This window comes from Coregonus lavaretus (genome assembly GCF_964263955.1).
Source record: "Coregonus lavaretus genome assembly, chromosome: 25".
NCBI lineage: Eukaryota > Metazoa > Chordata > Actinopteri > Salmoniformes > Salmonidae > Coregonus > Coregonus lavaretus.
The window spans coordinates 38,869,567-38,896,937 of record NC_140012.1 but is presented as its reverse complement, the minus strand read 5'-3'; the positions used below and the strand labels follow the sequence as shown (position 1 = coordinate 38,896,937).

Here is a 27,371-nt window from a genome sequence, read left to right as displayed (position 1 = left end):
CGTGTCTTTGTCAGTGGGCAAACGTACAAAATCATCAGGGGATCAAATACTTTTTTCCCTCACTGTATATTCATTTGGGGACAAGTCGAAACATGAAACATTCATGGACATTTAGCTAGCTAGCTTGCTGTTGCTAGCTAATTTGTCCTTGGGTTGTTATTTTACCTGAAATGCACAAGGGCTTTTTTTCTGGATCTTTGTAGAATTCGGACCCATTTTGAGTAACATAAAATCATGTGTTCTCTACTCCGATAATTAATCCACAGATAAAAGGGGAATCCTAGTTAGTTTCTAGTAATCTCTCCTCCTTCAGTCTTCTTCCTCTTCTGTGGACTTTATATGGCGGTTGGCAATTAACTTTTAAGGTGCATTTCCACCACCAACTGGACTGGAGTGTGGACCTTAGTTCATCTTTCAATCACCACGTGGGTATATGCTCCTAAAACCAATGAGGAGATGAGAGATGCGGGACTTGCAGCGCGTCAAGCGTCAAAGATAGAACCAAGTTCTATTTTAGCACCTGGCTACGCAGATGCTCGTGAGCAGTTTGGATGAAATGATTGAATAACATGTATGTGTAGATTTATTTTGCAACAATCGCACACGCAACGTGGGCGGTGTGGTCAGCATGTAACTTGTCCTGCTCGGCCTGTGATCATCATAGAGGGGAACAGAAGGCACGTCCATGTTCCAGAGAGTATAATAGCTTATAGCTAAAACGGTTCAAACGCTGGAAGAATAAAATAAATTCAACATGCCAATTTGGCTTCAGAACGACAGAAGCTTTGGTTTACCACAGAGAGCGTTTGATTATATCTGTTTCCTTTACCTCTCCTGGCTGGCAAAATATCAGGAACAACAACTGCTTCCCAGGCGCCGATGGCGTGGACGTCGATTAAGGCAGGCCCCCGCACCTGTATGATTCAGAGGGGTTGGGTTAAATGCGGAAGACACATTTCGGTTGAATGTATTCAGTTGTGCAACTGACTAACTATCCTCCTTGCCCTTGTCTCTGGTTTTGAATCTGAATTTAGAGAACTGAATTTGAAAACTGAATCTGAATGCATCTGAGAAGTTGAATATGTGAAACTTTGATAAACTTGAAATGATAGTTTGTAAATTTGATACACAGACAATGAATGCAATATCTACCATATTGAAACTGAATATATACTGTAAATATTGAATTTGAATATTGGTAATTGGTAATTGGTAATACACATTCAAAAATATTAAATTCAAATTCAATATCCTAATACAAATTCAAAATTATATAATTCAAGTAGAATTTCTGTTGGCACTGAAATCTCTCCATAATGGAAGCTGATCAATGACTAAACATGTATCTTTTTTTTTTTTTTTTTATCATTATTTTTTTTAATCTTTTTTTTTTTTTTTCTACTACTACTGCTACTACTACTGCTACTACTGCTACTACTGCTACTACTACTACTACTACTACTACTAATACTATTGCTACTACTACTATTGCTACTACTACTATTGCTACTACTACAATTGCTACTGCTACTACTACTGCTACTACTGCTACTACTGCTACTACTACTACTACTATTGCTACTACTACTATTGCTACTACTACTACTACTATTGCTACTACTACTATTGCTACTACTAGTACTACTACTATTGCTACTACTACTATTGCTACTACTACTACTTTTTATTTTTAATTTTAATTTTTTAATTTTTTGGGGGGGAATGGATCAGCTTAATATTGCAGATAGATTGTATCTTCTATCAATGTAATTGTCTGCATCACTTCCAATCCCCCATGTTTTTTTTATTTTTTTTATTTTTTATATATATACTCCCCTTTATTACTTTTCAACCCCACCATCCTTTCCCTACTTGGAGTAAATTAGTGAACAACAATGCCCAGGCCTCTACTTCCGGTCTATACTTACTATCTACACCTTATGGACGGAGTTAATTTTACAATAATTCTATTATATATATATATATATATATATATATATATATATATATATATATATATATATATAATATAATTATTGTAAAATTAACTCTGTCCATAAGGTGTTTGTTTTTTTTGCTCCTGAACTTCTTCTACTCTCAACCTCTCCGATCATTTTCATGATGTCCATCCGGTTTGCTTCTATATGCCATATCTTTCTAACTGTGCTCTTTCCCAAAAGCTCCCAACATACAACCTATATACTTATTATGGACACAGTATGCTTACATTATTAGCTATCTTTGTTATTATTTGTTGTTATTTGTTATTAGTCCCATCCTTCAACTCTATTCAATACCTCCCATCTATTTCTATTTGCCATATATATTTCAACCGTACTGTGATGTTTTACAAAAGTTCTGAACCTTTCTATTCTCATTGCTTCTACAGATTGTGAATTAAAAATAAACATTTTTGCTAAAAGTATTATTATATTATTGATTGATTGACTATGACTTTTCAGATCACCCAGTAATGCTATCTGCAAGGTTAGTTCCAGGTAAATATTGCAATCCTTTAGCCATTCCTGGACCTGTGTCCAAAAACAAGCTACAAATGGACAGAACCAAAACAAATGATCTAATGATTCTGTCTCTTCACAGCAAAATCTGCAGAGCTGGGAAGATTGTATCCCCCATATAAATAACATTCTATTGGTAGCAAGAATTTTATATAATAATTTAAATTGAAAGATTCTAATTTTTGAATCCGGTGTCGTTTTGCGTGTCAGTTCATAAACACTATGCCATGGGATCGGTACGTCAAAGATCTCTTCCCAACTATTTTGCAATCTATATGCAATCTATGACTAAACATGTTAACTTGATAGCTCAGCTGAAACATGCACAGCTTGTTTCCAAAGCTAAGCAGTGTACATAGAGGTAGGCATCTGGATGGTAGATTCATTCTCACTGTAGTGCCATTCATATACCTCTTTATTTAGGTTGATGGCATGACATTGAAACACTATTTTGCTATCAACATTAAAACAAGGTCAAATAACATATGTCTAATCAAATAGGAAGTTCTGCATAATTTCAACCACCCAATATACAGGTAACTGCCAAAATAATGGAAACACCAACATAAAGTGTCTTAATAGCGCCACTACCATCAGGATATAAATGATTCACCATAGGTTGAAGGTCATCACTCAAACAATGGCTGTGTATTTATTGGAGTTTACCTTGCCCTCTAAGGGGTTGAGTGAACCTAAACCATGCCAGGAAAATGCACCCCACACCATAACAAAGCCGCCAGAACCCTCATTTACTCAAGTGTTTGCTTTATTTTGTATTGAATTTTACATTTTAACCATTTAGCAGACGCTCTTAGCCATTAGGCTACGAACCGCCCCATATAAGATGAAAAATATTTTGTATGTTTCTATGTGGAACTTTCTACGCAATTTCAACGTATACATAATTCTGATGATTATGTTGAAATTAGATTGATGTAACGACCTGTTAGTCAGGTTAAGTCAATGTATTTAAGTTGAGTCTTAAGTCTTACTGTCAGGGCGTGTAGTATGGTGTAGTGTAGGAATCAAATGCAGGACGCAGACTGAATGTTCCAAAAGCTGTATTTCTAGCCCAACACAGGCAACAGGACAACTAAGCCCGACAGCAAAACCACGCACGAAGGCGAAAGGCAAATGCGCACTAACAGGTGCGACAAAATGAAACGGTGCACACACAAGTGCAACTAAGCTCCAGCACAGTGGAGAAATACGCTCAACCGAGCAACACACAACACTGACGGAAACAATCATACACAACACTAGACAAACACAACGAGAAACTTATAGGACACTAATTACGTAAAACAGAAACAGGTGTGGAAACAAACAGACAAAAGCAAACGAACATGAAACATCTATCGGTGGCAGCTAGAATTCCGGAGACGACGAACGCCGAAGCCTGCCCGAACAAGGGAGAGAGGCAGCCTCGGCCGAAACCGTGACAGTACCCCCCCCTTGACGCGCGGCTCCAGACGTGCGCCGACTCCGGCCTCGGGGACGACCAGGGGGACGCGGCGCAGGGCGCGTCGGATGCCTCCGATGGAACTCCGTCAGGAGCGACGGGTCCAACACGTCTCTCCTCGGCACCCAGCACCGCTCCTCCGGACCGTACCCCTCCCACTCCACTAGATACTGGAGACCCCCCATCCGACGTCTCGAATCCAAGATGGATCTCACGGAGTACGCCGGTGCCCCCTCGATGTCCAACGGGGGCGGAGGAGTCTCCAAGATCTCATCTTCTTGGAGTGGGCCCGCTACCACCGGCCTGAGAAGGGACACATGGAACGAGGGGTTAATACACTTATACTCCACAGGTAGCTGTAATCTATAACATACCTCGTTCAACCTTCTCAGGACTTTAAATGGCCCTACAAACCGCCGACCCAGTTTCCGACAGGGCAGGCGGAGGGGCAGGTTTCTGGTAGAGAGCCAGACTCGATCACCAGGTGCGTACACCGGTGCCTCACTGCGGTGGAGATCAGCGCTCGCCTTCTGACGTCGGAGGGCCCGCTGCAGGTGGACGTGTGCAGCGTTCCAAGTCTCCTCCGAGCGCCGCGCCCACTCATCCACCGCAGGAGCCTCGATCTGGCTCTGCTGCCAGGGTGCCAGAACCGGCTGGTAACCTAACACACATTGAAATGGAGTTAGGTTAGTGGAGGAATGGCGTAGGGAATTTCTAGGCCATCTCGGCCCAGGGAACGTACCTTGACCACTCCTCCGGCCGGTCCTGGCAGTATGTTCTGAGAAACCTACCCACATCCTGGTTTACGCGTTCCACCTGCCCATTGCTCTCCGGGTGGTAACCCGAGGTGAGGCTCACCGAGACCCCCAACCGCTCCATAAACGCTCTCCAGACTCTGGACGTGAATTGGGGACCCCGATCAGCCACAATGTCCTCGGGTACCCCGTAGTGCCGGAACACATGGGTAAACAATGCCTCGGCAGTTTGCAGGGCCGTAGGAAGACCCGGCATGGGGAGCAAACGACAGGCCTTAGAGAACCGGTCCACAACGACCAGGATGGTAGTATTCCCTTGGGAGAGGGGAAGGTCTGTTATAAAGTCCACTGAGAGGTGGGACCATGGCCGTTGTGGAACGGGCAGGGGTAGCAACTTACCCCTAGGTAGATGTCTAGGCGCCTTACACTGGGCGCACACCGAGCAGGAGGAAACATAAACCCTCACATCCCTTGCCAACGTGGGCCACCAGTACTTGGCACTAAGACAGTGCACTGTCCGGCCGATACCCGGATGTCCAGAGGAGGGTGACGTGTGAGCCCAATAGATCAATCGATCCCGAACCTCGAGCGGAACGTACTTCCGACCCTCCGGGCACTGTGGTGGACTAGGGTCGGTGCGTAACGCCCGCTCGAGTTCAGCATCGACCTCCCACACTACCGGTGCCACCAGACACGACTCAGGCAGTATGGGAGTGGGCTCCACGGACCTCTCCTCCGCGTCATACCGCCGAGACAGCGCATCTGCCTTGCCATTCTGTGACCCAGGGATGTACGTGATCTTAAAAGTAAACCTGGTCAAGAACATACTCCATCTTGCCTGGCGAGGGTTCAGCCTCCTCGCCGCCCGGATGTACTCCAGGTTACGGTGGTCCGTCAAAATGAGGAAAGGGTGTTGAGCCCCCTCAAGCCAGTGCCTCCACACCTTTAGAGCCTGTACCACGGCTAACAGCTCCCTGTCCCCTACGTCATAGTTCCGCTCCGCCGGACTGAGCTTCTTAGAATAAAAAGCACAGGGAGGCCTAAACCGGCCTCCGACGCGTCCACCTCTACTTGGAACGGCAAAGAGGGATCCGGATGCGCCAGCACCGGGGCCGAGGTAAACAGGTCCTTCAGCCTCCCAAACGCCCTGTCCGCCTCGGCCGACCACTGCAGACGCACCGGACCCCCCTTCAACAGAGACGTGATGGGAGCTGCCACCTGTCCAAAACCCCGGATAAACCTCCTGTAGTAATTTGCAAACCCCAAAAACTGCTGCACCTCCTTCACAGTGGTTGGTGTTTGCCAATTACGCACGGCCGACACCCGGTCTACCTCCATCTTCACCCCTGACGCAGACAACTGATAACCCAAAAAGGAGACCGACTCCTGGAAAAACAGACACTTCTCTGCCTTCACATACAGGTCGTGCTCCACCAGCCTCCGCAACACCCTGCGCACCAGGGCCACATGCTCGACACGGGTAGGTGAGTACACGAGAATGTCATCAATGTACACCACCACCCCCTGCCCCTGCATGTCCCTGAAGATCTCATCCACAAATGATTGGAAAACTGATGGAGCGTTCATCAACCCGTATGGCATGACCAGATACTCGTAATGGCCCGAGGTGGTACTAAAGGCTGTTTTCCATTCATCACCCTCCCTGATGCGCACCAAGTTGTACGCGCTCCTGAGATCTAGTTTCGTGAAGAAACGCGCCCCATGCAACGACTCAGTCATGGTCGCAATCAGCGGGAGTGGATAACTATACTTCACCGTAATCTGATTGAGACCACGGTAATCGATGCATGGGCGCAAACCACCATCCTTTTTCTTCACGAAAAAGAAACTCGAGGACGCGGGGGAAGTGGACGGCCGTATGTATCCTTGTCTCAGCGATTCGTCTATGTAAATCTCCATAGCTTTCTTCTCCTCCTGAGACAGAGGATACACATGGCTCCGTGGGAGCGCAGCTCCTGCCTGGAGGTTTATCGCACAATCCCCCTGCCTATGGGGTGGCAACCGCGTCGCCCTCGCCTTACTAAACGCAATAGCCAAATCCCCATACTCAGGCGGAACGTGCAATGCGGGCACCTGGTTTGGACTCTCCACCGAGGTAGCCCCTACGGAAACGCCCAAACATCTACCCACACACTGAGCAGACCACTCCATCAGAGCCCTCTCCTGCCACGAAATCACTGGGTTATGGGTACTCAACCAGGGCATGCCCAGCACCACCGGATACGCAGGAGAGTCAATCAGGAACAGCTGAATCATCTCCTGATGATCCCCCTGCGCACACATCCTAAGTGGCGCCGTGACCTCCCTGATTAAGCCCGTACCCAACGGACGACTATCTAGGGCGTGAACGGGAAAAGGAACCTCAACAGGAATGAGGGGAATCCCTAACGCTAAACAAAACTTTTTATCAATAAAATTCCCAGCCGCGCCTGAATCTACCAGCGCCTTATGCTGGGAATGAGGTGCTACCTGTGGAAAACGTACAGGCATACAAAAATGGGCAACAGAGAGCTCTGGGTGAGTGGGGCGCCTACTCACCTGGAGGGAATCCCCAGTGCGGGACCTGTCGTCATCTCCCCTAGGAGGCCATCCCCAGCACCTAGCCGCGGTGTGTCCTCCCCGACCACAGTTGGTGCAGTGGATGGACCCCCTAGCCTGCCGACTCCTCCTCTCTCTAGCGCCAGCGCCCCCGAGCTCCATAGGACAAGGCTCGGAGGCGCTGGAGGGTGGAATGGACGGACCCTCCGCAGGACGTCCGCGGGTAGCCAGCAGGGTATCCAGCCTGATGGACATATCAACCAGCTGGTCGAAAGTGAGGCTGGTGTCCCTACACGCCAGCTCCCGACGGACGTCCTCTCGTAGGCTGCATCGGTATAGATCGATGAGGGCCCGATCATTCCACCCTGCATCTGCCGCTAGAGTCCGGAATTCGAGCGCGAATTCCTGGGCACTTCTCCTCCCCTGCCGGAGGAAGACCAGACGCTCCCCCGCCGCTTTCCCCTCCGGGGGATGGTCAAACACCGCCCTGAAGCGGCGGGAGAACTCGGTGTACGTAATCGTCGTGGCGTCGATCTTCCTCCACTCCGCGTTGGCCCACTCCAACGCTTTTCCGGCCAGGCAGGAGATCAGGGCGGACACGCTCTCATGCCCTGAAGGTGCCGGGTGCACTGTGGCCAGGTATAGCTCTACCTGGAGCAGGAATCCCTGACACCCAGCCGCGGTCCCGTCGTAGGCCCTCGGGAGAGATAGTCGGACTCCTCGAGGTTCCGGCGCTGGAATGGGCGGGCTGGCCGATGGTGCTGGCAGGGCGGGCGGCGGTGGAGGCGCACCCCAGCCTCGGAGTGTGGTAATCACCTCCTGCAGGGCGGTCCCCATCTGCAGGAGCTGCTCTTGCTGGTCCCGAACCTGGGCTTCCAGTCTCGTCTGGGCTGCTTCGGCTCCTGCTGATTCCATTGGTGGTGTATGATTCTGTCAGGGCGTGTAGTATGGTGTAGTGTAGGAATCAAATGCAGGACGCAGCCTGAATGTTCCAAAAGCTGTATTTCTAGCCCAACACAGGCAACAGGACAACTAAGCCCGACAGCAAAACCACGCACGAAGGCGAAAGGCAAATGCGCACTAACAGGTGCGACAAAATGAAACGGTGCACACACAAGTGCAACTAAGCTCCAGCACAGTGGAGAAATACGCTCAACCGAGCAACACACAACACTGACGGAAACAATCATACACAACACTAGACAAACACAACGAGAAACTTATAGGACACTAATTACGTAAAACAGAAACAGGTGTGGAAACAAACAGACAAAAGCAAACGAACATGAAACATCTATCGGTGGCAGCTAGAATTCCGGAGACGACGAACGCCGAAGCCTGCCCGAACAAGGGAGAGAGGCAGCCTCGGCCGAAACCGTGACACTTACCCTTATTTAAATGTTTACAATGCTGGTTGAAATGAGATGAAAGTAGTACTGGTTGATGACTTTTTTCAATTCCAATGTCTTTTCCACATTGATTCCATGTCACAATACGTGGACAAATTACGTTGATACAACATTGATTCAACCAGTGTGTGCCAAGTGGGACCTGATCACGAGACCATGAGCCCAACTCATGTCCACTAACGATGGATAGGGAGCCCAATCCCATATCCTAAAACAGTATTTGAACCATTGGATGATCAAAACATGTTTATTTAAATCTTCAAAAAATATATGAGTGTGGAATGATATAATATCAAATTGTGACAATCGTGGAAATTCGGAATAAAGTATTATGTATTGACAATATTTCAAGAGGGAAAGACTATCATATTATATCTTATAGATATCATTGCAAAAGAAAACAATAAAAGCACAATATCCCCAAGAAAACCACACGTTTTAAAACCTTAAGAAAAATATAATTTGCTGAGCTCAGAAATAAAGGCTACTGGTTAAATCTAATTAAAAACAAAAACACACAAAAAAGCGAGTAATTTGATCTCTTTGGTTCCATGGGAAAATAACTCAACTGTGCAAATTATGCTATAGCCACCGACATTGCCCACACTTCAGTTACCTAAATACAATCTTACACAGCCAAGCATCAATACCTGGGTCAAATAGCATGGTACTACTTTCACAAGATGCAGATAGCTTTGACCAGAAAATACAATAATTCAAATGGGCATTCCGTTGTTAAGGTGCTCATGTAATCATGAGAGGTTGCAAAATCTATTTTACACAACCGGATTGACATCACAATTTCAATATTTAGCATTCTGGCAGACTACAGGATCAGGTGATCCTCTTTCAATTCCCGAGCAGGAGGCAGAGCCTGATCCATGGTAATTTTCGGTGGGAAGACGAAGCCAGGGTAGTCATTCCCATCCACATCTGCGCTGGCCAACTGGTCGCCAGAGCCCTGCTCAGTGAAAAGGATTCCAGTGGCAGAACCCTCGCCTGACTGCTCCTCCGGCTCTGAGCCAGCCTCTTCCGGCACTCTGGAAGAAAAACAGAAGCACAGTACCATTAGCCATTACAGTCTACATCCTCTGAGCTCTTCCTGTGATTTTTCACAACAGCGCAGGCCGGGGCGTCTCAACACGCCCATCCTCCCTGCTTTGTTTGACTGAGAGCCTTGGATCGTATTAAGTTGAATTATGTATTGAATCAACAATATTTCACAAAGCGTTTAACAAGAAAGGCTGAGTGTATGATAACTCTATAACAGTTCTTGGCAGAGAATATATTGTTGAAATAGTGTCCAATTGTTTATTTTATCAACTTAAAGCTGCAATATGTAACTTTTTGGGCAACCTGACCAAATGTACATAGAAATGTGTGTTATAGATCTGTCATTTTCATTGAAAGCAAGTCTAAGAAGCGGTAGATCTGTTCTATGTGCGTTATTTCTAGGCTTCCTGTTCTTAAGTTTAGTTTTTGCGTCTTTTACTTTCGGTTTTGTACACCAGCTTCAAACAGCTGAAAATATAATATTTTACAACATAGTTGCTTGTTTTGTCACATAAACTGAAATTAGGCGAACTATTAGAATTTTAGCAACCAGGAAATGGTAGAGCGATTTCTACATAGTGCAGCTTCAAGTGAATGTGAAAATAAACACATTTAGATTAATCATTTGTAAAACTTTGCTCTGATACCTGTGAAGAAACACTGTTATTACTACAGTCACTATATTGGATTCATATGTTGTTACATAGTCATTATTTAGGAAATGCTTTGTAATTGCATAAAATACAGTGTTGTTCCTAACATAATAACCGCACTACTACACAGGTTTTATTCAAATACTGATGCTTCTGTTTGCATGGTACTTTTAGCAAGTGTAATACACAAAACCTAAAATTAAACAGTATATTCCTGACTTTTTGGCAATGTACTTTATTGTCGTATAAGGCAGGTTTTTATATTTCATCATGCCTACAGGGACTTTATAACAATAATAACTTTTTCTGCAAACAACAGTATAAGGAAGAGGGTTTCGTGAGATTCAACCCTTTTGCGTCTTGGTGTTTTTCTAACTGATACAATGTCTTGCTGAGGACTTAGACCACTAGTGGTGTCTTAGGCCATATGATAGCAAATGTTTAGCTTCCTCAATAGTAAAAACGTTGAACAGAGAGTTTAACAGAGCTGAGTGCATATTGTTCTCTTCTGTCTGCCGTAATATAATGAGTGCAGAAATCAATGCTTGGGTGCTCCTTCACACATCTATAATCAGATCACTTAAACCATATCGTTTGTAGTTTTAACACTGATCTTTCAGCAGGATAATCTAGAACCATTGAGTCGGCCCACCGTGTGTAGTTTATACTAATAAAAAGTCAACAAAGTGCTCACTTTGTGTATGCTACCATCGCTCTCGGAATGAGACCGAATATCAGAGGCCATTCAAGTCACAGTACGCACATACCGGGCTGATTCTGTCATTAATAACATTTCCTACAGGAAATTGTGAAGTGATTCTTGAAAAAAATCGGAAGTGTTATTGCTAAAGTCAGGGTTTGTGACACAATTTGTCAATGTTCGTTATTGCAATCCTTTATGGGGACATCGCTCATCAAAAGCAATGGCGCAAAGAAGTTAAAGTTTGAACAATTCTGTCACATTCTGTTCAATTCTGAAATTCATTGACCCATAGAGCCTTGGTCTCCTGACAAATTCATCTGTGATGATGACATATACTTACATTTCCTTTACGGCAAATGAAGGGAGTCTGTCAGGAGGCCCGGGCAAGTCCATCGAGGGACCCCTCTGTGTCTCACAGTTGGCATTCTTGGCTTCTGGCCTGCACTTAACCCACATATATCTGCCTTTTGCTGGAGCGCCTGTGTTTCATAAAGGAATGACAATATATAAACATAACTCATTTGTGACAGAGGATCTTCATCGACAATATTCCTATTGAATATGAAATATGAAATACATGCTTTTAAACATTGGTATTTGGTATTTGATTAGGATCCCGATTAGTTGTTGCGAAAGCAGCAGCTACTCTTCCTGGGGTCCACACAAAACATAAAACATGACATAATACAGAACATTAATACATTCTGGAGCGGCGCATGAGGCAGCGTTTTCCACCACCATTAACAAAACACCAAATGATGGAATTTCTCATAGAAAGATGGTGTCAAATCCCTCCAATAGAGTTCCAGACAATTGTAGAATCTATGCTAAGGTGCATTGAAGCTGCTCTGGCTCGTGGTGGCCCAACGCCCTATTAACACACTTTATGTTGGGGTTTCCTTTATTTTAGCAGTTACCCGTATCTGGATGCTGATTTATAATGCCCGGGAATAATCAATAGGCCTGAAAAGACTGTAAAGGCCCTTGGAATGGTTTAGGAACAAGTCAAGGTAGCCCCCATCCCCAAGAGGAGCCTGGGAGTTTTGATATGAACAAGTGTGCTTGCCACCATTCATCCTGCCCAACAAAAATTATGTTAAAGTATAAAGCAACTTGTTTTGGGGGTAAATTTTGACAATTTTCCAAAAACATGTACTCTAAACTATTCTCGGTCCGTATGTACCAAGCGTCTCGGAGTAGGCGTGCTGACTTGGGATCAGTTTTGACTTTAAGATCATAATGGACAGAGAGGACCTGATCAGCACTCCTACTGTGAGAGGACCTGATCAGTACTCCTAATGTGAGAGGACCTGATCAGTACTCCTAATGTGAGAGGACCTGATCAGTACTCCTACTGTGAGAGGACCTGATCAGTACTCCTAATGTGAGAGGACCTGATCAGTACTCCTACTGTGAGAGGACCTGATCAGTACTCCTAATGTGAGACACTTTCCCATTTCTTGCTAGTAAATTTGTTCTTGCAATCTGTGAGTACATTTTCCCTTTTGAAAAAACAAACAAACAAAATAGGTAGCCTACAGCTTAAGTCTTTGTTGGGCAGGACCATACAACATTTTTAGAATGGATATAGGCCTACTTATATTGATTTTTTTAACAGAAAACAAAGAAATACCTTATTCACACAAACTTGCAGTGGCTACTCTGCATTCACACATTTAGCCTACATTATTATTATAAGACATTAAAATGTCTTCACAGTATGATGTTGGCCTACAATAGACTATGTCAATACTATGATCAAATTACATGTTCACTTATGCAACCACCCATTTTACAAATGGCAGATTAAAGTTATGAACAACATGTGCATTGTTCTATTTTGTGGGGACTCAACCTTTTTCTTACTCGTACTCTATTCTGGTAGTAAAATGTGTCCTCCTGTCAGAAAATACAGACCAATTCAGACAAAATGGGCAGTAACCTATAGGCTATTTTGTCAAGCGTGCCAGAAGACATCAAATTGATAGCAGACGCGCTGTTAAACGTATCAACATGAATTAATCAACGTTAATGTTATTGTTAAAAATCCTTAACTATCCCTACTTACTTTTCTCAATAGTTAAATATTCTAGTATCCTATATGTGGCTAATGCAAAAAGGTGATATAGCCTACAATTTATTTTAAACTTACCATGTCCGTTATCTGCGAGAACGAAGATGACAGCCAGTGTCAGCCAGATCTTCAAATTCAGTAGTCCCTTCATTATTTTCGATGCTGTAATAAGGAGACGACAATATATGCTTTTAAAAAGAACCTTTGTGTGTGAATATTCTGAAATACACTTAATAGCACTGTTGAATAAACCCTGCCCATTTATGCGTCATTGTTTCCTGAAACCAGACGTCTTCGCAAGAAGTTTAACATCCGCAATGGAAAGTAATTTTCTTCCATATCTGGCATGCAACGCATTTAGTTTGTAACATAGGCTAGGTCTAGCGTTAAAAAAGATGATAAACACAGTAGCTTAATCTGGAAATTCCACGGATATACAAATTGGTAGTCACACTGTAAAACTGCAATAGACCATCATCTATTGATAGAAAATGTCACATAGCCTAATTTGAATCAAGCTTTGGCCCAATAAGTAGCCAAAATCCAATAGATGAAGGCCTAGATGACCAAATAACACCTAAAACCTCAAACACGTTGTCTCTTTGGTTTGGAGACGTGGTATGCTATAACAGCTCTCCAAAGGCTTATCGTTGTGTCCGCAATTAATTTGCTGAAAGGAATTTTCAGCAAATGAATGAGCTGTATTTCACATTTGATTACCTGTGACTAATTTCTCAAGAATCTTGAAGAAATTATGCAAATTCTATGTATTGTGACTGTATGCATACTATATATCTAACAGATGTTATTGGTAACAGGCGAAATGTTGAGATGTGGTTAGTCACCGTCTTGGATGTGGTCGGCGTCGACCAAACAAATTGCTGCTCAAATGTAAAACTGTGGGTAGAAAACACCACACAACTTGGAAGCAAAGTGCATTTCAAACCATACTCAAAATACACAAGAGTGAGAATATTAGAATTAGATGGATCTGACAAGCAATCTAAGCACTTTATAGAAATTCTAAGTACATTAATTAAAAATTATTGCTCAGTGTGAGTTGAATTTGAAAATGTAGTTTGCTGAGCTTTGCAACTTAAAATACTGTGTTGTATTTTACTATATTGTAGTCAATTGACTTGTCAGGGACCTGCAGTGTCTCCACGTACATTGCCCAATAGCTAGCTCTTCAGTAGTGCGACTGTTTGTGAGGCAGAGGTTGTGGGTTCGAATCTCGATATTAGCAAGCAATATGGTGTCCTTCATGCTTAAAATGTGGATGTTTATTCATAATATGCCATTTAGCGTACACTTTTAGTCAAAGAAATGTACAATCATGCATTCTCTCTTTCTTTCTTACGGGTGGTCCTGGGAATTGAACCCACTATCCTGGCGATGCAAGTGCCATGCTCTACCAACTGAGCTACAGAGGACCAACACTACTCCAAATTGTTGAGTAAACTTACTAAAAGAGCTTGAGTTGGGACACATATTTTTTTTACAGTGTTCTCTAGATTCTGATGATTGATCTCTGTCTTGTTAATTGGCCTCTTTAAAATCGTATTTAGAAAAGGTGACGTGCATGTGTATGAATGTTTATTTTCAGCTGATGCGTAGCGTAGTCATAGCTGTGAGATGGAAGAGGAAGTGGGTTTATCGGGTGCTTTTATTTTGTTCTCAGGAAATGACACTTCATTCTCTTCACTGAGAAATCCAACGCTGCACATAACTTGACGGGCCACTGGCTGAAAACAAAGTGTAGCTTGGCCTAAACCGTCTTTTACATTCCTGGCATCTCCCCCTTAAGACAAACTGCATAGGCTATGTATGTTCCCCAGGCCAGGCACCTCTACTGCTGTCCTGTGTTGATCTCATGAATAACATGGCTGGCTTCAAAAGTATGAAGGCTAAAACATGTTAGAAGTTTTTAGTTCAAAGTGAAAGTGATCAATTCTTACAGGAAAAACGTGAGTTTATTCACAATTTACTAACATTGTCAGGACCCTGTTGCTGTCATAACCCTATTGCAGCAACGTCATTCAAAGCAACCGTTGTATTAGGTCACCTGTTGGAGCAACTGTCAGAGTCATACTGTCCTTTTCAGAGAAGATTGCACTGGAGACCCATGCTGATGTGCTGAGGAATCTCATTTTTTTGCTTTTAGGCTCCATTAGTCTATCCTTCAACCATGTATCACATGAAAACAAATTATACTGAGAAACTATTGGACTAACTTTACTAATAGCACTTTGACATTTTATGACTGATAGTGAAGTGTCTGTTTGTGTTACTTGTACTCATGCTGTTGTTGTAAAAAATTTTGTGATCCAATTGACATTTTAGTCATTTAGCAGACGCTCTTATCCAGAGCGACTTACAGTTAGTGAGTGCATACATTTTTCATACTGGCCCCCCGTGGGAAACGAACCCACAACCCTTGCGTTGCAAGCGCCATGCTCTACCAACTGAGCTACATGTTTTAGCTCATAGAGGCAGTTTCCCGGACACAGATGAAACCTAGTCCTGGACGAAAAAGCTCAGTGGAGAATATCCATTGAAAATAATGTTTAGTCTAGGACTAGGCTCAATCTATGTCCACCGGAAACCACTCCATGTTGAGCACTCATGCATGTAAACAGAATATTTTCTGGAGAAGTGTAGAAATTTGAGACATGTTATTGTCTGCATAGACAAGTCCCTAACAGTATTACCATTAAGACTGCAGTGAATGAGGTCATCTAGATTTTTTGCTGGCTGTCTCTGTCTCAAATATCATTCAGAGTAAAATGCCCTAGCTGAGCAAAAACTGAAGCGTTTGATGACCTAGTAAATGAAATGCCTTAAATCAGTAATTTTTCTAGGGTAGGGACAAATACTTTTTCTACTGAAATATTGTTTCTTTTAGTTTATTTTTGCGGACACCATTTTTGTTGAGTAAATGATATCAAATGTGCATTTTTGAAGCACAAAAATAACGATTCTCCACATTACCACTGTCACACCCTGGCTCTGGGACTCTATATGTTGAGCCAGGGTGTGTTCATTCTATGTGTTCTGTTTCTATGTTGGGTGTTCTAGGTTGTGTATTCTATGTTTGCCTGAGTGACTCCCAATCAGAGGCAACGAGTGTCAGCTGTTGGCTGGTTGTCTCTGATTGGGAGCCATATTTATACTGTCTGTTTTCCCTTGGTGTTTGTGGGTTTTTGTTCCGTGTTCGGTCATTGTCACCGTGGACTTCACGAGTCGTTTATTGTTTTGTGCTTTAATATAATAAAGTAACATGTTCGTTCATCACGCTGCACATTGGTCTACTTCTCTCCCTGACGATCGTGACAGAAAAACCCACCATACCAGGACCAAGCAGCGTGTCCAGGAGCAGGCAGACTGGACATGGGAGGAAGCGCCAGGAAAGGAGATGGAGAGGCTGGCGATGGCCCAGGTGGGCAAATCGTGGTCCTGGGAGGACATGCTCGGGGGCAAAGGGCCATGGGCAAGGATTAAGGCCCTGGCGAGAGAGGAGCAGCGGCGTCAGCAGTGTCATCGTCGGAAGGACGAGAGGCAACCCCCAAAATTTTTTAGGGGGGGGCACACTGCATGGGCGGCTGGGCAGCAGGAGGCTGCCACAGGGCGATTTGGAGAGGAGGCCACCGGGTTTGGGGGGCCAGAAGGCAGGTTGGCGGAGCCTGGAAGGAGAGCGGAACCAACGTCCCGTACTCAGGCATGGCAGCATGGGACGGGGCAGGTTCCGCGGTATGCGGAGCGGCGTTCTGTGCCACGAGTGGTCCGGCATAGTCCTGTACGTCCTGTGCGAGCGCCCCGCACATGTCGTGCGAAGGCGGGTATGCAGCCAGGACGGAGTGTGCCGGCTCAACGCTCGTGGTCTCCAATGCCTCTCCGCGGTCCCGGATATCCTGCTCCAGTGTCACGTGCTGTTATGCCAGTGCGGGTACACAGCCCTGTACGTCCTGTGCGGATGCCTCACACAGAGTGTGTGAGGGTAGGCATTCAGCCAGGACGGGTTGTGGCCGCTCTTCACTCCAGGTCTCCTATCCGTCTCCACAGCCCGGTTCGGCCTGTCCCTGCTCCACGCCCCAAGCCTACGGTGTGCGTCGCCAGCCCAGTCCGGCCTGTCCCTGCTCCACGCCCCAAGCCTACGGTGTGCGTCGCCAGCCCAGTCCGGCCTGTCCCTGCTCCACGCACCAAGCCTACGGTGTGCGTCGCCAGCCCAGTCCGGCCAGTCCCTGCTCCACGCACCAAGCCTACGGTGTGCGTCGTCAGCCTGGTCCAGCCCGTTCCTGCTACTCGCACCAAGCCAGGGGTGCGAGTCGTCAGCCTGGTCCAGCCCGTTCCTGCTACTCGCACCAAGCCAGGGGTGCGAGTCGTCAGTCCGGTGAGGCCCGTTCCTGCTACTCGCACCAAGCCAGGGGTGCGAGTCGTCAGTCCGGTGAGGCCCGTTCCGGCTCCACGCACCAAGCCAGGGGTGCGAGTCGTCAGTCCGGTGAGGCCCGTTCCGGCTCCACGCACCAAGCCAGGGGTGCGAGTCGTCAGTCCGGTGAGGCCCGTTCCGGCTCCACGCACCAAGCTAGGGGTGCGCATCGTCAGCCCGGTCCGGCCCGTTGCTGCTCCACGCACCAAGCCAGGGGTGCGCATCGTCAGCCCGGTCCGGTCAGTTCCTGCCTCACGCACCAAGCCAGGGGTGCGCGTCGTCAGTCTGGCACAACCCGTGCCTGGGTCATCGGTGCCAAATCAGGTACCGCTCAACTGCTCCACAACGGAGCTGAAGCTAGCCGCTCCTGCTACGTCCAGGTCAGCTCCAGCCAGCGGGGCCAGACCGGACCAGGGGCGCTATGGGGGGTTTATTGGAGGGTGGTGGGCAAGGCCGGGGCCGGAGCCGCCGCCGAGGAGGTGAGCCCACCCAGCCCTCCCCTGTTTTGCTCTTGTTGAGGCGCGGTCGCAGTCCGCGCCTTTAGGGGGGGGTACTGTCACACCCTGGCTCTGGGACTCTATATGTTGAGCCAGGGTGTGTTCATTCTATGTGTTCTGTTTCTATGTTGGGTGTTCTAGGTTGTGTATTCTATGTTTGCCTGAGTGACTCCCAATCAGAGGCAACGAGTGTCAGCTGTTGGCTGGTTGTCTCTGATTGGGAGCCATATTTATACTGTCTGTTTTCCCTTGGTGTTTGTGGGTTTTTGTTCCGTGTTCGGTCATTGTCACCGTGGACTTCACGAGTCGTTTATTGTTTTGTGCTTTAATATAATAAAGTAACATGTTCGTTCATCACGCTGCGCATTGGTCTACTTCTCTCCCTGACGATCGTGACAACCACCGAAACCAGCTTTAATAAAAATAAGTACTAGCTACTATTTTGAATGTTTATAAAATAACAAGCATGCTCGTCAGCTGTCTTGTCTGTCTGTAGTCTCTATTTAGCACATACAGAGAAAAGATAACTCCTCTTCATTGGGCTTTTGAAGAGAGAGACTGTACTGTCATTGTCAGGTTGAGGTTTCATCCTACAGCCAAGTCACACCAAGTTTGAGCTAAATGCCTCCCACAGCCTCGTTTGCGTCTTGCTCAGGAGAATTCACATGGTAACAACACAAAAAATCCCCATCTGGATGGTTTTGCATTCAAAGTATATTTACAGAGCTGAAGTGGTAATAAATCTTGACACAGAGACACATTTATGTCTCTTAAAATGTAAAACAACAGAGTTCTGTAATTAACTCAGAATCCTCACAGCTCCTGAAAGTTACAATTATGTACATCTAGCTAAGTCACAGAGCTATTATCTATTTCCTATGTAAGTCATTTATTACATGTTTGTGTGAATGTTACAATAAAATGTTTCCTTTATAAAAAATAAAAAAAAGTATTCATACACATGATCATCAAGCATTTGTGAACCTTTCAAAGGCGAACTAAGATGAATTTAAGTTTCTGCTGGATCCTGTAGCAGAGCAATGATTGAGATACGGTTGAAGTCGGAAGTTTACATAAACTTAGGTTGGAGTCATTAAAACTTGTTTTTCAACCACCACAAATTTCTTGTTAACAAACTATAGTTTTGGCAAGTCGGTTAGGACATCTACTTTGTGCATGACACAAGTCATTTTTCCAACAATTGTTTACAGACAGATTATTTCACTTATAATTCACTGTATCACAATTCCAGTGGGTCAGAAGTTTACATACACTAAGTTGACTGTGCCTTTAAACAGCTTGGAAAATTCCAGAAAATGATGTCATGGCTTTAGAAGCTTCTGATAGGCTAATTGACATCATTTGAGTCAATTGGAGGTGTACCTGTGGATGTATTTCAAGGCCTACCTTCAAACTCAGTGCCTCTTTGCTTGACATCATGGGAAATCAAAAGAAATCAGCGAAGACCTCAGAAAAAAATTTGTAGACCTCCACAAGTCTGGTTCATCCTTCGGAGCAATTTCCAAACGCCTGAAGGTACCACATTCATCTGTACAAACAATAGTATGCAAGTATAAACACCATGGGACCACGCAGCAGTCATACCGCTCAGGAAGGAGACGCGTTCTGTCTCCTAGAGATGAGTTCTGTCTCCTAGAGATGAATGTACTTTGGTGCGAAAAGTGCAAATCAATCCCAGAACAACAGCAAAGGACCTTGTGAAGATGCTGGAGGAAACAGGTACAAAAGTATCTATATCCACAGTAAAACGAGTCCTATATTGACATAACCTGAAAGGCCCCTCAGCAAGGAAGAAGCCACTGCTCCAAAACCGCCATAAAAAAGCCAGACTATGGTTTGCAACTGCACATGGGGACAAAGATCTTACTTTTTGGAAAAATGTCATCTGGTCTGATGAAACAAAAATAGAACTGTTTGGCCATAATGACCATCGTTATGTTTGGAGGAAAAAGGGGGTACCTTGCAAGCCGAAGAACACCATCCCAACCGTGAAGCACGGGGGTGGCAGCATCATGCTGTGGGGGTGCTTTGCTGCAGGAGGGACTGGTGCACTTCACAAAATAGATGGCATCATGAGAAAGGAAAATGATGTGGATATATTCAAGCAACATCTCAAGACATCAGTCAGGAAGTTAAACTTGGTCGCAAATGGGTCTTCCAAATGGACAATGACCCCAAGCATACTTCCAAAGTTGTGGCAAAATGGCTTAAGGACAACAAAGTCAAGGTATGTAAATGTAAATGTAAAAAAATGTATTGGAGTGGCCATCCCAAAGCCCTGACCTCAATCCTATAGAAAAGGTGTGGGCAGAACTGAAAAAGCGTGTGCGAGCAAGGAGGCCTACAAACCTGACTCAGTTACACCAGCTCTGTCAGGAGGAATGGGCCAACTTATTGTGGAAGCTTGTGGAAGGCTACCTGAAACGTTTGACCCAAGTTAAACAATGTAAAGGCAATGCTACCAAATACTAATTGAGTGTATGTAAACTTCTGACCCACTGGGAATGTGATGAAATAAATAAAAGCTGAAATAAATCACTCTCTACTATTATTCTGACATTTCACATTCTTAAAATAAAGTGGTGATCCTAACTGACCTAAGACAGGGAATTTTTACTAGGATTAAATGTCAGGAATTGTGAAAAACTGAGTTTAAATGTATTTGGCTAAGGTGTATGTAAACTTCCGACTTCAACTGTACAAAACACTGTTTATCAATAGATAGATGCTGCTTAACGACTTGCCTAACAAAATGTCTTCTTGGTAACTTGTCTGTGAGGAACTTATAATTTGGCAATAGATGAAGCTTATCAGATGTTTTCATATTCAGCTATTAACACATTAACACGTTCATATTTGAGTGAAGGCTTGCTTATCTAAAAAACGATATATTTGTTTGTAAATGAGGATGGGCATGTGTATGCTTTTTTTTATCAGAGGAAAAGATTGTGATTCATAATAAGAATGGTCACATCTGCTAATACAGATAGCAGAAGGGTAATTTCCAATTAAAGGCACAATTTGTTATTTCATCAGCCTGGCCCTCCCACTTTGTTTGGTAAACTAAGAGATGTGGCTGAGGAAATGTAACCACATTCAAAATTCATTTACAGAGCTATAGACACAAGGACTGAAAGTTCATGACATCAACATAATACCTTTTATATATACACAGTTTTTTTCTAAACACTAAAATTGTTACAAAAACCTAAGTAATGGAAGAATAGTCTTAGATTGGGGTTATGATAGGGTAAGACCTATACAGTGGGGAAAAAAAGTATTTAGTCAGCCAGCAATTGAGCAAGTTCTCCCACTTAAAAAGATGAGAGAGGCCTGTAATTTTCATCATAGGTACACGTCAACTATGACAGACAAATTGAGATTTTTTTTCTCCAGAAAATCACATTGTAGGATTTTTTATTAATTTATTTGCAAATTATGGTGGAAAATAAGTATTTGGTCACCTACAAACAAGCAAGATTTCTGGCTCTCACAGACCTGTAACTTCTTCTTTAAGAGGCTCCTCTGTCCTCCACTCATTACCTGTATTAATGGCACCTGTTTTAACTTGTTATCAGTATAAAAGACACCTGTCCACAACCTCAAACAGTCACACTCCAAACTCCACTATGGCCAAGACCAAAGAGCTGTCAAAGGACACCAGAAACAAAATTGTAGACCTGCACCAGGCTGGGAAGACTGAATCTGCAATAGGTAAGCAGCTTGGTTTGAAGAAATCAACTGTGGGAGCAATTATTAGGAAATGGAAGACATACAAGACCACTGATAATCTCCCTCGATCTGGGGCTCCACTCAAGATCTCACCCCGTGGGGTCAAAATGATCACAAGAACGGTGAGCAAAAATCCCAGAATGACCTGCAGAGAGCTGGGACCAAAGTAACAAAGCCTACCATCAGTAACACACTACGCCGCCAGGGACTCAAATCCTGCAGTGCAAGACGTGTCCCCCTGCTTAAGCCAGTACATGTCCAGGCCCGTCTGAAGTTTGCTAGAGTGCATTTGGATGATCCAGAAGAGGATTGGGAGAATGTCATATGGTCAGATGAAACCAAAATATAACTTTTTGGTAAAAACTCAACTCGTCGTGTTTGGAGGACAAAGAATGCTGAGTTGCATCCAAAGAACACCATACCTACTGTGAAGCATGGGGGTGGAAACATCATGCTTTGGGGCTGTTTTTCTGCAAAGGGACCAGGACGACTGATCCATGTAAAGGAATGAATGAATGGGGACATGTATCGTGAGATTTTGAGTGAAAACCTCCTTCCATCAGCAAGGGCATTGAAGATGAAACGTGGCTGGGTCTTCCAGCATGACAATGATCCCAAACACACCGCCCGGGCAACGAAGGAGTGGCTTCGTAAGAAGCATTTCAAGGTCCTGGAGTGGCCTAGCCAGTCCCCAGATCTCAACCCCATAGAAAATCTTTGGAGGGAGTTGAAAGTCCGTGTTGCACAGCGACAGCCCCAAAACATCACTGCTCTAGAGGAGATCTGCATGGAGGAATGGGCCAAAATACCAGCAACAGTGTGTGAAAACCTTGTGAAGACTTACAGAAAACGTTTGACCTGTGTCATTGCCAACAAAGGGTATATAACAAAGTATTGAGAAACTTTTGTTATTGACCAAATACTTATTTTCCACCATAATTTGCAAATAAATTCATTAAAAATCCTACAATGTGATTTTCTGGATTTGTTTTTCTCAATTTGTCTGTCATAGTTGACGTGTACCTATGATGAAAATTACAGGCCTCTCTCATCTTTTTAAGTGGGAGAACTTGCACAATTGGTGGCTGACTAAATACTTTTTTTCCCCACTGTATGCTTGTACTAGCCTGAGGGCAATGGGTATATTTACATTTCAAATTAGTATAGTTCTGACAATGAAAGTTATTGTAGTACTACTAATAGAATGAAGTAGCTAGAGAAATGACTTCCACTGTACCCTCTGCCTGTGGATATTATTAATAAAAGTATTGCACGAATCTATCATCGTATGTGCGGGTCTGAGAAAAATGTTTTTTTTTGTTAAACGCATTTCATGCAAATCTACGTCAGAAGCCATTTGATGAGTAACAGCGCCCTCTACAGTTTCCTTATAAGCCCTACTCTCAGACGAGGGCTGACCGCTCTGATGCAGCAACAAATCTGCTTGGAACTCTAATACATAGATACGATTTGATACTGTATTAAAAACACAATTGTCACTTGCTGGACAAGAACACATACAGATCGTCATAACCAACCTAATTGTTCAAATTAACTTCAACAATGAACATTTTTGAGAGACAAGTAAGGTTATTTGCACCTTATGTTTATTTTGTGTTGTCAGTTGGAAATAAACAGATCTACATACCATACAACATGACAGTTATTTTCAATCAGCTAGGAGAACAAATAAATTAGGCAAATAATGTGGTATCATGCATATAGCTAATTGTTTTAAGTTATTAAAGGTGTGGTTAATTTATCCAAAAGTAACAGACGTTACACAGTGACATCAGGAAATGCAGATGGGGGTTGAGGAGAATTACATATGCAATATATGATAGGGGTGTTTAAGCAGGCTTTGTAGTGTGGAGTTTAGGTCCATATTCAGAGTCAGTTAGAGGAGGCCAACTTTGCCTTGAGTCGGTTGATCTTGAGGGGCAGAAGGCTGGACATCTCTTCGCTCAGCTCCAGCTCTGTCTCGATGGCGCTTTTAGCCTCTGGGTTGTCCTTGCAGTACTGGACCACAAAGTTGTAGCACTCCAGGGAGCGGCTCAGGTTCTCCAGCTGAACGGTTGTGCTGGACGAGATCAGCCTGCTGTGTAGACGAGCCACCCGGAACTTAGCCACCAGTGCCGGCCTCAGCACCTCGTCCTCCAGTTTCTCTGGCCATTTGCCCTCTGGCGAGCGGACGGAGTCGAGGAACATCTGGTAGAACTTAGTGGAGGAGGAGCAGAGGTGGTTAAACTTCTTGACTGTGTGCGCATCCAGGTCGTCCTGCTTGTTGGCCACGGCCAGCTTCAGATCCATCATCTCGTAGTAGGTCTCAGCCAGCTCAAACTGCAGCTGGCGGCAGATGAGGAGGTAGTACTGGGCGTTCAGGTCTTTGCAGATGGGCTCCATCATGTCCACTCGCCGCTTGTGCATCTTGCAGCGCCTCTCCAGGTCGTCCTCGAAGAAGGCCAGGGCCTTGAAGAGAGCGCTGTGGTCCTGCAGGATCTCGATGTGGTCTGTGACGTGGCCGTCCATCTCAAAGTACTCCTTGGCTTGGTTTACGTAGGTCTGGCCAACCAGGAAGATGGCGCGGGCCTCCTCAAAGTCCACGGGGAAGACACAACTCACTTTCTCCTCCAGGCCACAGATGGAGTCAAAGGTGTCACTGGAACCAAACAGAACAGCACTCTTCCTTCCCCTCTCCTTCTTCTCCTCCTCATGTAGCCGTGTTGCTCTCAGCTCCGCCTGACGATCCATATCTAGCTCTCCAATGTTGTCCTGTGCAGAGCAGTAGACATAACAATAAGATATTGTCTCACAATTACAGGCTAATCATCTACGGAATTACATTAGATCTGAAGATATCTAAATTACCTCGAGAAGTTTCTTGGCATCTTGCAACAAATTAAGACAGTATTTTATCCAACACCTGGCTATTTCAGCTCTCTTCTGTCTAAGTTGGTCTCGCTTCTCAGCTTCAGCTTCACCTAAAGAAAAAGGTTTGAGATGTGTATTAATGAGTATAGAAAGAAAGACAACTTAAACATTTCAGAAATAACATATACTGTCAAGGCTGAGTATATGACTTCAGAGTGAGAACTTACTCTCCTGGGCAGCGGCTTCTGAGGGGACCTCCCCGGCCAGGTCTGCTATGACACTGGCAGCAGATAGACAGTGCCTGCCCTCCATGTAGAGGGTCTGGGAGGAAGAACAAAACATGTGAGATTAATCCATAGTTAATGTTCTGTATTATGTCATGTTTCATGTTTTGTGTGGACCCAAGGAAGAGTAGCTGCTGCTTTCGCAACAACTAATGGGGATCCTAATAAAATACAAAATATCATTATGAAGAAATCAAGTAATGTACCGACTGTAAATACATGACAAGTCATTCATCTTGATGAAGACAACACATATTTACAGTTTATCATTTACCTTGGTGATGTAATATTGTGATAACGTGGCTGCATTGATGGCCCATTCCAGAGGAATGAACTGGTTGAATGTCAGCTGTCTCTGCAGAGTGCTGTGGCAGTAGCCCCCAGCTTTCTCATACTGCTCCAAGTTCTTGTACACTTGTGCAAGATAGTACAGTGTGTGGGTATAAGCCATTTCAAATCTGTTTGAAGAGATTGAAAAGGGAAAAGTTAAAAGAGCAATGTCATTTATTTCTGAAACTGTTGAAAGACTCCACACAAGAATGACATCACTACCTCTTGGTCCTCTCCTGTTGGGGTAATGCATCTTCCTCTGCCACAAAGAACTCAGTTAGGTCCATTGGGGGTTGCCCATCCTATGGTGTGAATAAAACAAAACAATAGATTATCTCTTCAGCATTTTCAAGGTCAAAATTCTTAAACAGCCGCCATAGGATTCAGTCTGACAGGACAATAATCCAGAATGCACTGCGGCTGGCCTTCCTGATGAAAGATGATGAGGCATGATGATGCTGCTGTTTGCTCTTGTCCCAAAACGAACCTAGCTAAGTAGGTAAATTATGCATCTAGACAGTCTCATGCCTTGCTACCTCTTTCATGTACCGAATATACATTGCTTCTGCAGTTTCCAAAAATCCTTGGGCTTTCTCAATTTCATCCCTGCCAGCCCACAGAATGCCCAGTTGATTCTGAAAAAATAAAAATAAAGTCAGTTCACAGAATTTTACTAGCTACTTACTTCATTATCTTTAGCTAAGGTTAGTTAGACAATGTGTGTGCATAGATCATTGTACAAATATTATGCACTGGACTGCTAGTTGCAACTAAATTAAAGATAGCTAGATTGAGGTAGCTGGCACATACCGGCTGTAAACTGTATGTGACGAATACAATTTAATTTAATTTAATTACCCTGACTTGGATGAACAAAGACACGTTCTCTGGTGATATGCTGCACTTCTCCAGCAATGTCATGCAATTCATCAAATGTTCCTCTCCAGCAGACAGCTCTTCTGTTTCCACGTGGTTTACACCAAGATAATACTCCACCGCCCCGAGTTTAGCTGCTCTTGATCCGGCTGGGGAGGCTCCATAGTGGCCTCTCCCAAAGCCCTCCTGCATTCCTCCGTCAACGGGCTGCTCTGTCGGGCGCTGGTCGGCTTCATCATTGACGCTCTCGTTTTCACCGACATCGAAATTCTTCAAAGAGCAGTATATCTCTCTCAAAAGCTCCCTTGCCTTATACTTCGACCGAAAAGGGTCATTTTCTGGGTCTTTTCTTGATTCTACTTCAGATAGATTTTGAGCATTATTAAATTTGTCGCAAACTGCTCTCCACTCATGACTGTATGGGGAAGCCATGTTTGTTATTTCAGTCTGACTCAACCGAGGACCCGTAGTTGGGGGTGCTCAGAGTCGTGTCCATTAGGGCACACCGTTGCTAAACGTTTTTGCAACAGAAAACAAAAACGAGCATTTAGTGTTGGACAATTAAGTGATAATGCCCTCAAAGCCGGTGTTTGGAGGATATATTGGCACGGGTGTTAGTCTCGGGCCTGCAAACCGTGATAACATATCCTCCAAACACCGGCTTTGAGGGCATTAGCACTTTTATACAACGAGTTGCCAACATATTCAAATATTGATTTACATATTTTCATTAAAAACGTTATTTTGATGAATTTATTAATACTATTTCATCCTTCCACAATATATAGTCCCGACACAAATCTCGGGTTGCTACCCAAGTCGGCTGGTCGTTCGTTCTATCGGTTCGGTTGCTAGAGACGCGACCCAGTCATTCAGTCTTTTTGTTCTGTATCTATGGACGCGACCCAGTCATTCAGTCTTTTTGTTCTGTATCTATGGACGTGACCCAGTCGTTCATTCGAAATGTTCCATTGCCATACTGGCTGGCAACGTTCTTATCCCTTGCTTGCTAGCTAGCCAACTACGGCTAATTTACAGTCGCGTCAAAAAGTGCAGCTAGAATAACAGCAAAGTAGCTGCATTTGAACTTGTTTAAGCTTTTTTCTAATTACGTTTCTTTGGATACATCCATAACAATGAGCTAATG

General features: G+C 44.4%; 2 protein-coding genes across 2 annotated transcripts; both read right to left on the bottom strand.

Annotated features, from left to right (window-relative positions):
- Window positions 1-8,278: 8,278 nt before the first annotated feature.
- LOC311100706 (uncharacterized protein) lies at window positions 8,279-13,467 on the bottom strand. The gene is made up of 3 exons (XM_084141663.1): window positions 13,266-13,467; window positions 11,454-11,592; window positions 8,279-9,744 (listed from the first exon to the last, which is right to left on the bottom strand). The coding sequence occupies exons 1-3, from the start codon at window positions 13,336-13,338 to the stop codon at window positions 9,531-9,533; spliced, it is 426 nt and encodes a 141-aa protein (XP_083997789.1). The 5' UTR covers window positions 13,339-13,467; the 3' UTR covers window positions 8,279-9,530.
- A 9,971-nt stretch (window positions 13,468-23,438) lies between these two features.
- On the bottom strand, window positions 23,439-26,656 carry LOC311100659 (KIF-binding protein-like; the record flags this gene model as incomplete). The annotated part of the gene is made up of 7 exons (XM_084141592.1): window positions 23,439-24,635; window positions 24,732-24,844; window positions 24,962-25,055; window positions 25,293-25,476; window positions 25,571-25,650; window positions 25,885-25,983; window positions 26,207-26,656. 7 exons carry the CDS (start codon window positions 26,654-26,656, stop codon window positions 23,757-23,759), a joined length of 1,899 nt encoding a protein of 632 aa, XP_083997718.1. The 3' UTR covers window positions 23,439-23,756.
- Window positions 26,657-27,371: the final 715 nt, after the last annotated feature.